This window comes from Bufo bufo, chromosome 7, assembly GCF_905171765.1.
Source record: "Bufo bufo chromosome 7, aBufBuf1.1, whole genome shotgun sequence".
NCBI classification, from domain to species: Eukaryota; Metazoa; Chordata; class Amphibia; order Anura; family Bufonidae; genus Bufo; species Bufo bufo.
Genome location: NC_053395.1, coordinates 184,414,474 through 184,429,879, shown reverse-complemented (window position 1 = coordinate 184,429,879; position 15,406 = coordinate 184,414,474). Strand labels below are relative to the sequence as shown.

General features: G+C 43.1%; 1 protein-coding gene across 1 annotated transcript in view; it reads right to left on the bottom strand.

Moving 5' to 3' along the window:
* Window positions 1–9,001: 9,001 nt before the first annotated feature.
* The window catches only part of OLA1 (Obg like ATPase 1), a 159,210-nt gene continuing 152,805 nt past the window's right edge, over window positions 9,002–15,406 (bottom strand). The window contains 1 exon segment of the mRNA XM_040440290.1: window positions 9,002–9,229. Within this exon segment, the coding sequence (XP_040296224.1) occupies window positions 9,128–9,229 (102 nt within the window). The 3' untranslated portion in view covers window positions 9,002–9,127.

The window sequence follows — 15,406 nt, the reverse complement described above, 5'->3', positions numbered from 1 at the left end:
AGTCTCTCACATCTTTCTGGAGGAATTTTGTTCCACTCTTTTTTACATAGTTGCTTCAATTAATTGAGGTTTGAGTGCTTTTGTTTATGCACAGTTCTCTTAAGGTCCTACCACATCACAACATTTCAGTTGAGTTGAGGTCTGGACTGTGACTGGGCGATCGTAGCACCTTTTTTTTTTTTTTATCAACTCTTCTCTTTTAGATTTGCTGGCGTGCTTGGGATCATGGTCGTCCTGGTGCGTGACTCAATTTCCACCAAGCTTTAGCTGTTGAATAGATGACCTCCCATTTCACTCTAGAATACCTTAGTATACAGAAGAGTTCATGGTTGACTCAATGACTGCAAGGTGCCCAGGTCCTGTGGCTGCACAACAAGCCCAAATTATCAACCTCCACCACTGTGCTTCACAGCTGTATGCTGTGTTTGGTTTTCACCAAACATCTCCATTTTGGTCTCATTTGTCCAAAGAACATTTAATATGCTAACTGAGGCTTGTAGAGTCTTAGATGTAGCTCTTTCTTTCTTTGCAATTTCTCTGAGGATTGTATGTTCTCAGGTTAGGAGTGAGTTTGCTGGGATATCCACTCCTGGGAAGATTGTCAACTGTCTTCCACTTATGAATAATCTCTGTCCTTGTAAAATAATGGCCTTATAATCCTTTCCAGATTGATAGGCAGCAACAATTACATAAGTGGAAAAAGCATGGATAGATCTGGCACTCGTTAAAATCAAAGAAACTTTTAGTGTGACTCAGAACATAATAGAAAAAAGTTAAAACCACTCTGGCTTACGCATAATACTCCTGCTATAAGTAAGGGTATGCTTACCCAAAACGCATAAGCGAATGTGTTTTTTTTGTTCTGAGTCACATTAAAAGTTTCATTCGATTTTAACAAAGTGCCAGATCCATCCACGGTTTTTCTATTGTTGTTTCGGGTTTCCAGCCCAGATCTTGAGCAACGTATACGCATGGAGGTAAGCTGATCCAATTTCTTTTTGTCACAATTACTTAAGATCTTGGCTGATGCCTCGTTTTAACACATGCCTGAATTCTCCAGACCAGCAAACTGCCAAAACTTCTGTTTTTCGTAGAGGTTGTCACACTTGCTGATGATCAAAAAATTAAGGGTGTACATTTTTCTCACACAGCTTCTGCATTTTGGCCTAGTTTTTGTTAAATAAAGTCCAGTATCGGCAGCTGGGATACATTTGACATCTTTAGACTGTCTAGTCTAAATATTAAACAGGTGTAGTAAATCTGCCCCACTGTGTGGGCACCAACCAACAGAACATTGTCATCAAACTCTCTGACAAAGCAAGGAACATGCTCCTCTGGCCTACTGTAATGTATGAGAGGGAAGCGTTGCAGTAGTTTAGAAGTCAGATGTGCTACAAGAAACATACCTTTAATCTGGTATCATTTCAGACACAGCTACCTCAAATTTTGTCCAAGGCAGTGAATAAGTGGGTAATCACTAAGAGATGTCTGGATTGCCTAGTGGTTGAACATCTTATCATGTTTTATCTATTGCCCAGTATCCACAGGCATGCCATGCAATCACCAGGCCAAACCTAGTGGAGACACTACCATCATACTTGAAGGATATGAATGATGACTACAGAAGCTGGAGGAATACAGCTGGAGGTAGACACGACTGTTATTTTAAATCCCTTTATACAGTATATCAATTAGGCTTGCAAGCGAACTAGAAGCTTTAAGTGCTTCCCACGTCAAACCTGAACATGGACCTATGTGAATTCCTCCAGGAATATCTTCAGTTTTCAGACTTTATTATTTGAAAAGGAATGTGTTTTCAATGACCTATTGTGTAAAGCACATTTTTATGTTAAACATATTGTTAAAGAATTTGTGGTATTTTTATATCACTATACGTAAAGATTTATATAATCATGCAGTTTTCTCACTGGCCACTAGGGCTAAAATATGTTAAAAGCCGCCTGTCACGTTGAACATGGTGTCTGAGCTGAAAACAGCATGTTATAGAGCAGAAAGAGCTGAACAGATTGATATATAGTATTCTGGGCAAAGATTTAGTATAATCTGTATTTCATTCATTTAAATTGCTGCTCATTCTGGTCTTTTAAGTCCAGGAGGCGGTCCTATCAGTGATTGACAGCCTTCCCTCTATGGTTGCGTATACAGCGATAGCTGTCAATCACTGATAAGGCCGACTCCTTGAATTCAAAGCTTAGAATAAGCAGGAATTTTAATGAACATTTTTATAAGTTTTACTGAATCTTCTCCCACAAAACTATACATCAATCTGCTCAGCTACTCCTGCTCTATAACATGCTGCCTGCAGCTTACATTGCATTTTCATAGTGACTGGTTCCTTTCAAGACTTCCTGTCTTTTGAGAGCAGCTGCATGGTCCCCATTGACTTTTACTGGAGAGTTTTCTAGGCATGCTCTCTGACTTGTCAGGAGGGAGCTGATAAGCAGCGATATCACCCATTGTGAATGGTGGACCCTGTGTTATCCACACAGAGGTGTTACTTGTCATTGTAATTCCGTCTGTAGTGATAAGGATAATAGCTACTGAAAAGTTATCTGTACACAACAGGAAATCATGACCTATTATTAGAACTAGAGTCCAGTGTGAAAATTGCAGGATTTTATATATATACACTGCTCAAAAAAATAAAGGGAACACAAAAATAACACATCCTAGATCTGAGTTAATTAAATATTCTTCTGAAACACTTTGTTCTTTACATAGTTGAATGTGCTGACAACAAAATCACACAAAAATAAAAAAATGGAAATCAAATTTTTCAACCCATGGAGGTCTGGATTTGGAGTCACACTCAAAATTAAAGTGGAAAAACACACTACAGGCTGATCCAACTTTGATGTAATGTCCTTAAAACAAGTCAAAATGAGGCTCAGTAGTGTGTGTGGCCTCCACGTGCCTGTATGACCTCCCTACAACACCTGTGCATGCTCCTGATGAGGTGGCGGACGGTCTCCTGAGGGATCTCCTCCCAGACCTGGACTAAAGCATCTGCCAACTCCTGGACAGTCTGTGGTGCAACGTGACGTTGGTGGATAGAGCGAGACGTGATGTCCCAGATGTGCTCAATTGGATTCAGGTCTGGGGAACGGGCGGGCCAGTCCATAGCATCAATGCCTTTGTCTTGCAGGAACTGCTGACACACTCCAGCCACATGAGGTCTAGCATTGTCTTGCATTAGGAGGAACCCAGGGCCAACCGCACCAGCATATGGTCTCACAAGGGGTCTGAGGATCTCATCTCGGTACCTAATGGCAGTCAGGCTACCTCTGGCGAGCACATGGAGGGCTGTGCGGCCCTCCAAAGAAATGCCACCCCACACCATTACTGACCTAATGCCAAACCAGTCATGCTGGAGGATGTTGCAGGCAGCAGAACGTTCTCCACAGCGTCTCCAGACTCTGTCACCTCTGTCACATGAAAGCAGGTTCACACTGAGCACATCTGTGAAGAGCACAGGGCGCCAGTGGCGAATTTGCCAATCTTGGTGTTCTCTGGCAAATGCCAAACGTCCTGCACGGTGTTGGGTTGTAAGCCCAACCCCCACCTGTGTACGTCGGGCCCTCATATCACCCTCATGGAGTCTGTTTCTGACCGTTTGAGCAGACACATGCACATTTGTGGCCTGCTGGAGGTCATTTTGCAGGGCTCTGGCAGTGCTCCTCCTTGCACAAAGGCGGAGGTAGCGGTCCTGCTGCTGGGTTGTTGCCCTCCTACGGCCTCCTCCACGTCTCCTGATGTACTGGCCTATCTCCTGGTAGCACCTCCATGCTCTAGACACTACGCTGACAGACACAGCAAACCTTCTTGCCACAGCTCGCATTGATGTGCCATCCTGGATAAGCTGCAATACCTGAGCCACTTGTGTGGGTTGTAGACTCCGTCTCATGCTACCACTAGAGTGAAAGCACCGGCAGCATTCAAAAGTGACCAAAACATCAGCCAGGAAGCATAGGAACTGAGAAGTGGTCAGGTCACCACCTGCAGAACCACTGCTTTATTGGGGGTGTCTTGCTAATTGCCTATAATTTCCACCTGTTGTCTATCCCATTTGCACAACAGCATGTGAAATTGATTGTCACTCAGTGTTGCTTCCTAAGTGGACAGTTTGATTTCACAGAAGTGTGATTGACTTGGAGTTACATTGTGTTGTTTAAGTGTTCCCTTTATTTTTTTGAGCAGTGTATATCAATATCAAACATGATTTGGGAATTAATGTGGTAGCTTCTTTCCTATTCACTAAGGGCACGCAATTTAACGCTCATGAGCTAGTACTTACACTCTTACGTTTTCTCACGCACAATAATTTTTTATTCAATGGGCACTTTTATTTACAGTTAATTGGCATAGCCATGGGTAGTAAATGTGCACCAAATTTTGCAAATTTATTTTTAGGGTGGTGGGAGGATACTATAGTTTTCACTGATAATTTTGCACAATACACCAAGCACATTATTTTTTGGGGACTGTATATAGATGATGTTTTAATTGTGTGGGACGGTACCACAGCACTTTTTAACCATTTTGTTGATAGTCTCAACAAAAACGATGTAGGTATGAAATTTACCTCTGAGATACATCAGCGTACACTTACCTTTCTTGATGTGAGAATCTCCTTGGAATCTGGTGGCCGCATCAGTACGGAGGTCTACTGTAAACCGACCTCTACAAATAATCTGCTACATTGGCAGAGTTATCATCCTCTACCATTAAAAAGAGGAATACCTACCGGACAATATTTATGGGCGCGTCCTAACTGTTCTGATTAGTCGGGGTTCCTCTGGGAATGTAACGCTTTCACCAAAGAGGGTATCCGAAAAAGACCTTGTTATGGACTATTGATACAAAATGGATACTTGCTTGTTGAGGACTATGTTTAGCTAAGATGGCGGCCAGGCATTCAGCCAACACCTATAAACTAGAATCTTACTTTGTGTTTTATCATGTGTTTCTTTGTGGTTTCCGTTCAGCTCAAGCAAGCAGTTACAAAGAGGTTTCCGTTCAGCTCAAGCAAGCAGTTACAAAGAAAGAAGTAACGGTTTCTCCCACGAGCAAGGGGGGAGGGTGGAGGAATTTCTTCTTCTGGCCGTCAAGGTTACAGAAAAGCATAGAGTGTTCGTAGCCAATAGAAAAGATATACTTTATCTTTCACCCCCCCCTCCCACTTCTCCCTGTCGTAAAACCTATGTATTGTGTGTTGTTTTCAGAAAATAAACCAGAGATACTGTTTTAACCCCGTGCTGTGGGTTGTCTCAGATTTGATCTCTCCGTGCACGTACATTAATTAATTTGGAGCAGTACATCAACCGAACTGGCAGCTTGGCCAGAACCAGAACAACCTTACATAAAGCATTCCATAGGGCCAAGAGCACCAATCGAGTTGATCTCTTCTGTACTAACCAACCAATATGCACGGTCTCCCCAATAAGGTGCATTGGCACTTTTGATGTACAACACCGTAAGGTATTCCAAATTTTACAAAAGCATTGGCATGTACTATGTACGGATAATGACTTCAGGGAGGTGCTCTCATCAAAACCTACGATTACCTATCGGAGAGGGAAAAACCTTAAGCCACATTGTTTTGGGTGGATTGGTGCTGTAGAAGCGGTGTACCAAATGATCCTTAAGTCCAATATAGTGGGAAGCTACCCTTGTGGTAGATGTAGTTTCTGCCCATATGTGCAAAAGCTAAAAACATTCACAAATCCCCTGCATGACAGAAAATATGAAATTAGACAATGTATTAATTGTCAGACAACGGGCATCCTCTGTATTGCACGGTGCCCTTGTTCCAAATTGTATGTGGGCAAAACATCCCAGGAATTCCGGCGGCGAATCTGCTAGCACATTAGTAGTATTAATACAAAATCGTATACGACAATATGAAAACATGTCAGAGCGTTTCATAATGGTGATCCGAGATGTTTACAATTTTGGGGTTTATGCAAAAAAACCTTAGAGCACGCAGAGGAGATTTAGATAGAATTCTCCGACAAGAAGAGACAATGTGGATTTACCGCCTGGACAGCCTCAGCCCTAATGGCCTCAATGAAGGTTTTACATATTCATCATAGCACATTATACTCTTTCGTTTGAGAAAACAGTATATTGTGGGCATATCAAAATTTTTCAAGTAATGATATGGCAGGCACCCTAATAGGTGTTTACAGTGGTAGAGTTGGTGTAAGGTCTATAGTGCCATAAATTATCATAATGATTACTATGTATATGAGGAATAAATATAGTTCCATAAATCAATATACTAGATCAGCTAGCTGATAGCTAAATGATGTTGGAGAACCCCAACCCTATATGACTACCAAATGTAAGGTATAGAATATATAATATCAGATCTTACAAACCAGTTGAGTAACAACCTAGTTCAAATAAGTGCAGTATAAGTTAGAATGCCTGTATGAATAGTGTGCATTGTTTCTAAGTACAAGCGCAGGCGTAGTGACCACAATATCCTGCTGCAGAGACCAAGACCAAGCGCAAGCGCAGTGCGCCACATAAACAGGGAGAATAAAAGGACTAAGTGTAGGCGCAGCCGCAGTATCATTTTCTGCCGGCTCTAGATTGCTAAGTTCCGGCGCAAGCGCAGTGAGGATCATCGACGCGTACAGAAGCTAAGTCCGGGCGCCGAACCCCACTGCGCAGCGGGTCATAAGGCAACTCCTACTAGCGGGTGACGAGGGAGCCCGTCACAGCTACAACCTGTATCCCTATAGGGCACTCTAAGTAAGCACTTGTATACCTAGGTAGGATTGGCTCCTATCTCCACAGCCAGTGAGAAGGTAGTCTATAAATCTCCCATAGCAGCGTTTGCCATTCAAGTCTGGCTACTACCCCCGATGAAGCCAGATTAACTGGCGAAACATGTTGGGGGGCAGAATTTAGATTTTAATTGCTTTACTCCACTGGTGCTAGACTGAAATCTGTGTGCTTGGTGCCAAACTTTCAGTGTGAACAGGCTTTGCTCCACAACTCACGCCCTAATCGTGGGGGGCTTTTAGTAATTGGGCACAGTGCAATAACTTAGCTAACATAGCAGGGATTTGGGAAAGGCAGTTTGGGGTAGTGCACCCCTGCCTGCGCTCATACGTTGTATACCAGTCCTCAAGAGCACCCTGTGGGGTATAGTTAATTTTAATCTTTCAGTTAGCTCACATGTGTTTACCGTTTTCACTTGTTTTAATAAAGAAGTAAAAGTTAAGTTTTAGTGTCTGGGACAAGAGTGGTTAGTAGCCGTTTAGGCAGAAGTGTTTGTTATATTATAAACCCTTCCCAGACAGGGTGCTCTCTAGAAATTGTGTCTAACAGGGTATAAAAACGATGGGCTGTTCATCTTTTAAGTGATTGCTTGTCCTCAGTATAGGCCATCACTAGATGATTGACAGGGGTATCTATCCTGAGTATAGGTCAGTAGTTAATAAAACTTCAAAATGAAGGTGCATTTACACGGCCCAAGAATTGGGCACGACCGTTCCTGCGAACGGTCGCTGCCGGCAATCTGGCCAGGTAAATATGCAGCCGATCCTGTCTTTCATGCAGGCACCACCAATCATCGTTTCTGGGCAGCAGATCCTGCTGTGTAAACAGCGATCTGCTGCTCAGAAACCATGATTCTGTATGAGAATCTCTCATCCTCATACAGTGAAGGAGAGCCATTAAATGCTGCGGTCTCCTTCACTGAACGAGCAGCCGACTGTCGGGAAGGAACACTTCCTTCCCGACAATCGGCCTGCGTAAATCCAGCTTTACTGTCCGGTGCAAGGAACCACTGCAACTTAGAAGTGGTCTTTTATTTGACAAGCGGTGAAACAACCTGTTTTAGGGATTCTAAGTTCCCCTTCTTCAAGTTATGGATGCAATCATAACCTGAAGAAGGGGAACTTAGAATTGCTGAAACGCGTTGTTTTACTGCTTCTAAGTTGCAGTGGTTCCTTGCGCTGGACAGTAATGTTTTTGAAGTATTACTCTTCCTCCTGAGCAGTTGGGCACCTCTTCTGAAGGCACCTAGACACCCAGCTACATACCCGGCAACTCCATCTTAAGCCTACAATAGGACTGAGCTTACATTTAGCACAACTCCACAAGGTGAGACACCAATTGGCGACTTTTCACTTATGGTGAATTTCCTAAGACGTACTTACTATGTTGCCCCTTGCATTTCTGTTTTTATTACAGCGATTACTGTACTATCTTGTAGAAACGACTTAATAAAAGGCGGACAACCCCTTTAAAAAGTTTCACCTCTTGGAATCTGTAACACTGTGATCGCAACAGATCAAAAGATAAAAAAAATAATGAAACCTATGATGCTAAATCTATAGTAAGAAAAGGATAAAGAGGAGATGCCTAACATTCCCTTTTCCTTGAAATGTATTTCTTCACGTGTCGTTAAAGAAAGGTTAGAAAAACATTTCTTCTTGGCGTCCAAGTCTAGGTATAAACTATCCATTTGCAAGGATACACGCGCACAATTGCTGGCAAGCTAATCTTGTGATTCCCATGAAAGAGTCACTTTTCAGATACAATGACAGCTGCCCCACACTGGCAGTTACTGTATCATACACATGTCTTAAATTCTGTAATCAGCAGCCAGCAGGTGCTGTATCGCATTCAGCACACCACATCCACTCAATACAGACATCCCCAAACACACAGAGGCTGGTTTTTGTCAAATGTTTTATTGAGTGTAGACATCTGGAGTACTGTAAAACATGCATTATCTGTAGATTCAAAAAAAGAGCCAGCCACATTGTCCTCACTGTCAAATGTGTCAGGCTTGGCATACATGATGGAGATTAATGAAGTATCATGAGACTAGTGCGAGTCCTGAAAAGCATCTAGGATTTCAAGTAGGATCTTAATCATTCGGAAAGCACATTTACTGAACTTGTATTTTCACAGTGAGGTGACACATATCATTTCAGAACAAACAGTATTTATTTGGGGTGGGAGGGGGGTGAGGAGACAAGGTGGTTTGGTATTTTATTTAATAACAGAATATTCTGCTTAAATAAAAAAAAATATCACTTTCGATGTTTAAAAAAGAAAAAAGAAAACCGCAAAAAAAATGTAACTATTTCTTCTTGGACTGTTGAGGCGTATTGAATTTAAAGAAAATAATGTCTCCATCGTCTACCGTGTAATTCCTCCCTTGTTGCCTGTATTTTCCTGCTGCCTGGAAACGAGAAAAACACAGAGGAGAAATTAAAAATCACCGTAGCTGCAATGTATGTAATGCTATGTATATAGAGACAGATCAGCGTGTGGATACACGTCATATCGGCCAGATGAACATGAAATTCAGACGGTTGTGGATATCACTTTCACTAAATACATCCAAAATACCTTTTTCAACCAGAAATACTCTTGTCCAAGAATTGTCTATGGCAGTGTAGCCCAGCCTTACTGAGCTCCGGCTGAATTGTAATACCAGATACAACCTGCTGACCAGAGTGGTGCTGTTTCTGGGGGGGAAAACACCTTAAAGGCAGGGGCATAGCTATAGGGGGTGCCTGAGGGGGCCCAAAGACCCTTGTGCCGCATAAGAAGACACCAGTATTATAGAAAGTGTATGCTGGTCAAGTTACACCTCTGCCTGGAGGGAAGGGGTTAGGTCAAGAATTGGACATTTATGGGGGAAGGGGGGTGCCGTTCTGATTTTTGCCTCAGGCAACACGAAGGCTATGTGCTTCCCGGCCCCTGACCGCAAAGCACTGAGGGAAGGGGGGCCCAAGCTGAACTCGGGCCCATGAGCCTTTAGCTACGCCCCTGCTTAAAGGGGTTGTCTAAGTGTGCGAGGTAATCTATACATTTATATATTCTGTAAAGACCAGTCCCTGTTTTCCTGTTATGTGGCTCCCTATTCCTACTGCTCCGTATTCTATCCATTCTTATGTCTTCTGATTAGAAAAAGAACACCGCAAAGTCTCCAATGCTTTCTTTTTACTGTGTGAAGTAGTTGGTCTTGGATTAGGATTTTGGGTTTGCTTTTACTGCTCAGTCTCAATCACTTGACTGCAATACCACAGACGACCTTTGAGCAAGAGTGGCGCTGTATCAGGAGAAAGATAAAAGTCTTCTAAACCTGGACAACACTTTGCAGGCCATTCACATAATATAGCAACCAGCCGAATAGGTTTATTCAATAGGATGGGGCAAGTGGAAAACAAATACCGTATGTCTCAATTTTCCCTCAAAACAGCTGCAATGCAAAATGTATGGGATCTGCTGACATACTTCCAGAGTATTAGGCTAGGTCTACACGAAAACATGTGTCGCGCGACAATTTTTATAATGATAGTCTATGGTGTCCAGGTTGTGTAGACCTAGCCTTAGAGAAGAAGAAGGAAAAAACATAGCAGACAATTACCCATTTGTCAGTCTGTTACCCCCTAGCCAGAGAGAAAACTCCTGCCCCTTACCCCATCTTGTAGGAAGGGGAGATGAAATAGATGCCACCATACAAAAGGAGAATATAGATTTTTTTTTTTACCCTTTACACTGCAGTCTGAAATTTTATATTATCTCCATGAGGCTCAGTATCATCTGGAACATGCCTTCCGAATTACATTTTATCCCGTACGTTTTCCCAGCTTATTCATGATGGGCTGAATCTGCACCAGTGACACAGCTGAGGCCTCAGGCAGTATTGTTATCCCAAAATGCCGCCTCCCATGCTTGTGGCCAATACACAGATACAATCTAAGGCTACTTTCACACTAGTGTTTTTTTGCAGATCCGTCATGGATCTGAATAAACGCTTCCGTTACAATAATACAACCGCATGCATCCTTCATGAACGGATCCGGTTGTATTATGTCTTATATAGCCAAGACGGATCCGTCATGAACACCATTGAAAGTCAATGGGGGACAGATCCGTTTTCTATTGTGTCAGAGAAAACAGATCCGTCCCCATTGACTTACATTGTGTGCCAGGACGTGTGTCTTGCTCCGCACCACATCGCGGACATAAAAACGCTGCTTGCAGCGTTATTCTGTACGCAACGGGGACGCAACCAAACGGAACACATTCTGGTGCATTCCGTTTCATTCAGTTCAGTTTTGTCCCCATTGACAATGAATGGGGACAAAACTGAAGAGTTTTCTTCCGCTATTGAGATCCTATGACGGATCTCAATAGCAGAAAGGGAAAACGCTGGTGTGAAAGTAGCCCAAGTTAAACGAACATAAAAAATGTGTTATGCCTATTGCAGGGTAAGAGGGGATTCAAAGAGAATCATGCCATGCCTTACCCCTTAGGTTGTATAAAATTTACTAAACGTTCAAAAACATGGATGAATAGCCAATATCAACTAATCAGATTCCAGCTCTCAAGTGTCTAGCACCCTTTGAAAAAATAAATGTAACATCCTGATTGGCTGCTCTGGTCAACTGCTCCTCTTTTCCTCTGCACTGGTTTTGATAAATCTCCCCAAACATCTGTATCTTCATAGATGAAAAATTGTGGAAACCAGAACTGTGGCTGGACGGCCATTCTCACTTTTAGGGCTCATTCACATGAACATAGGGGGTCATTTATCAAGACCGCCGTTTTAGACGCCAGTCTTAACCCCGTGAGCTGGATCTGCTGAAGTTATGAAGAGGCACCGGCCTCTAAATAACTTCAGCGCATCCATGGCGGGTCTAAAGCGTAGGCGTAGAAAATGAGAAATGCCGGCCTGTCCCCCTTTTTTAGACCATGAGCAGGGAAAGTCGCAGATTGCGGCACAAATAACCTTTGCGCCGCAATCTGCGCCAGGTATACAACAGAAACTGGCGTGTATCACTTAGTTTTGTTCCACATCCGATTCACATTTTTGACTATAATAGTCAATGGCGTTCGGCAGTGAACGGCAGTATCAACCAAGGCCAGATCTGGTGAGCACCGGCAGGCTGAAGTGGGAACCTACCTGAAACCTATGAACAAGTGACCCCACCCTGACACTTCATCATGGAGATTTAAACTTCTATTATGTGTTTTATATACCTTCTGGTCCAGCACTGACAAGGTGATCCAGTGGGTTCTGGTAGGTTGGCGGAGCGGTTTCCACTTAAGTTTGAGGATAAACAGACTTTTTGTAGCCCGATTTTCCAATTTTTAACAATCCAATCAGGCTACAGCTGCCGTCTGAAGGAACACATAGAACTGCGTGCAATTGTGTGCACTGCAACTTTTCACCTGCTAACTAGAAGGGGAAAATCTTGCTACAAAAAGTCTATTTTCTTATCTAAGTAGTATATGTCTGGAGTATTCTCCGACTAGAGAAGAGTGAATTTCTTAAAATTCTATTTGGGTCCGATTCGGACAAATCGACCATCTGATTAATTTCAAATTTATTCAGAAAGGGCTCTGAGCGAACGCTTTTCAGGCCTTATTTACGACTCTCAATATGTACGTTTTGTGTATCTGATAATCCAGCAGTTTGGTGGATGCCAGATTATCAGACCTCTACTCTGCTTTTTAAATAAATATTATAATAAGAGAGATTTTCTATTAGGATGTGAATGACGCTTTTATAAAATTGCGAGGCCACTTCCTATGCTGTCCAAACAAAAAGTCTCCTCTTTACCTGCAGCGGCAATTTGGCTTTCGTGGCATAAAAAAAATATATGCATGCCTATTGATGATGGCAGAAATCATCGCTATGGCTGGAATGGACTGCATCACTCCCAATCATAGCTGAGAACTGCTAGAAATGACCTCGGCTCATAACGGTAAACCATACAACGTAGCCATGCTCCTTGGGAACAAAACACGATTCACCGAATTAACACTTCAGTCCTCACCACGAAACGCAATCTCTTGCCTGACACAGGATGGCAGTCACATGCATTTCTATTTTTTGCCCCCCCCCCTCCCCCTCTTTCGGTACGGGATTAGATTTACAATTAATTAAATGTAATAGTGTCCCTTTAAATGCTCAGGAGACCATTTAATCCATTTCCTTTGCTAACCGAAACTGGTAGAAAAATCAATACCCATTTGTGAATCTAGAGTATGTATTAAACAAGACACGTCTAACCAGTTCATTTGCACTTGAAAGCCGCCATCTGTAGAAGCCAGCTTTGCCTAAGCAGATATGATTGCTAATAATGAAATATCCCTGTAGACTACAAAGCCCACACAGAGCTATTCAGTGTATAGTTCACAGCGCTGGCATTAAATTAGTTATGCCGTGCTGGTGTTTCAGGCACAGGAGAATCAAACTTGAAGTGATCAACCTGATAGCGCGGAGCAGACGCCCTGACTGCAGCGCCGAGGACGCCATACAAAGCTATGCCATACCAGGCTCCGCAAAACAAACAAACAAGCCGCTTATTTTATCCCTGTGTCAAATGTATTTTAAAACACTTCAATTAATCCGTTTTTTTGTTGTTTTTTTTGGAGCAGTGACAGTAATGTCTCTTTACTTTAAGAGCCACCTACAACTAACAGTGTCACACGCTCCATAACTAACAATAGTGGAACCAATCAAATAACTTTCATGCCGCTGGATAAAAGCCCGCGTTACTCACAGGCTACTGGAGAACACGCGGCTTCCCTTTCTTCTGTGGTTTCCGTGTAGAGAGGGGCCTGTGGGACGGCGCGTGTTGTACGGGAGGCTTCTATTAGGGAGATTTGCGCACACGAAATATAATCTATTACAGAATACACAGCGATGTACAATGTGCTACGGATTGGAAAAGCTCCCACGTGCTGGTCTCCACCGCGCTAAAGAAAACTGGTCTTTTGTTGGCAAACATGTGGACATATTGGGGGACATTCGCTAAGCATGTTGAGACAGAATGATGGCGTAAAATGCGCCAAAAAGAATGGCGTTTTGATTTGGGCCAAATATATCAACTGTTTTCTCCTGAATTTTCACTATCAAGAATGCATCACGCCGGAAATTAGTTACAAATGTCGATGTGGGCGGGGCTATCAAATTGGCGCATATTACGCCTCATTTATCATCCTCTTATCGGCAGAAATGGCTCCAATTGTCGCGGACCATTAAGCCAGCTTATGTGGTGGTGTTTTGTGTAAAAAGTCGCATTTATGGCAGAAAGAGGGGACTTTGTCAAAAAGTCGCATTTATGAAAAGAAAAAAACAACGCGTCGTGGGAACAAGTGATCGCTAAGTGTTAAAACAGGACGATATAAATGAGCTAAACAGCAGGGTTTTTTTTGCAGTAAATTGCCATTCAACAAAAACGTCCCGAGTCTGACACAAAAGTCGCAGTTTACCAAAGGAAATGTCGCAAATATGTTTAAAAAATTGCAAGTGCGATCTGGCAGGGTTGCCCGAAATGGCGCATTTCAGCTTAAAAACTTTGCATTTTAGTGCTATTGGCGTTAAAAATTTCACAAATTGAGAGAAATAGGCGGATAAACAAGTTTATATTTAAAAAATGTCACATTTTAAAAGTGCCCATTATAGAGGTTGGATAACCCCTTTAAAGGAGTATTCCCATCACATACAATGGGGGCATATCGCTAGGATAAGCCCCCATTGTCTGATAGGTGGGGGTCCCAACTCTGGGACCCGCACCTACAAGGAGAACGGAGTGGGGAGAGTTGTGATTGGAGGACCCTGGGTTTCCTGGGGTCTGTCCACCACGAAGCGCTGCTCCCATACAAATGAATGGGGGCGCACCGCACACGTGAGGCCCCTGCTCCCGTTCATTTCTATGGGGCAGACGGAAATAGCTGAGCCAGCGCTCGGCTATTTTCGGCGGCCCCATTGAAATTAATGAAAGGCAGCTGCGCATGCACAGTGCGCCCTCCATTAATTTCCCCCGCTCCGGACCCGCACCTATCAGACAATTGGGGAATATCCTAGCGATATGCCCCCATTGTCTGTTATGGAAAAAAAAACTTTAAGTACTTCCATTACTCACTAACATCTCCAGCTATTTAATACCGATTTCTATACATCTAAAGCAGCCAAATAGCCCAGATGACCGACAGCCATTCCTGCTGACTTCTCCCTACAAATACACAGTGAGCTCAGCTCAGGAAGAGGGGAATACACCGCTGCCAGATACCTCGAGTGGAGGCTCATTTGCACTGAGAACAAAACAATTGGGCATGTTGAAATAAAACTGTCTGATCCTTCCTTCCTCAGACATCTGCCATCCAGGGAAAGCCAGTAGCCCCAACACAGTAGGGCGGCTTCACACGTGGCAGATTCTGTTGCAGAAAATTTCCTTGACTGAAAATTAGCTCCATTCATCTGAATGAGACTTGCAGAAATCCATGCGCTTCCTGCCAAAACAACCGCATTCGCATGCAGGGAACTGATTTTCAGTTGCAGAAATTTTTATGCAACAAAATCTGCTGCGTGTGAAGGCACCCTTAGATGGCTGGC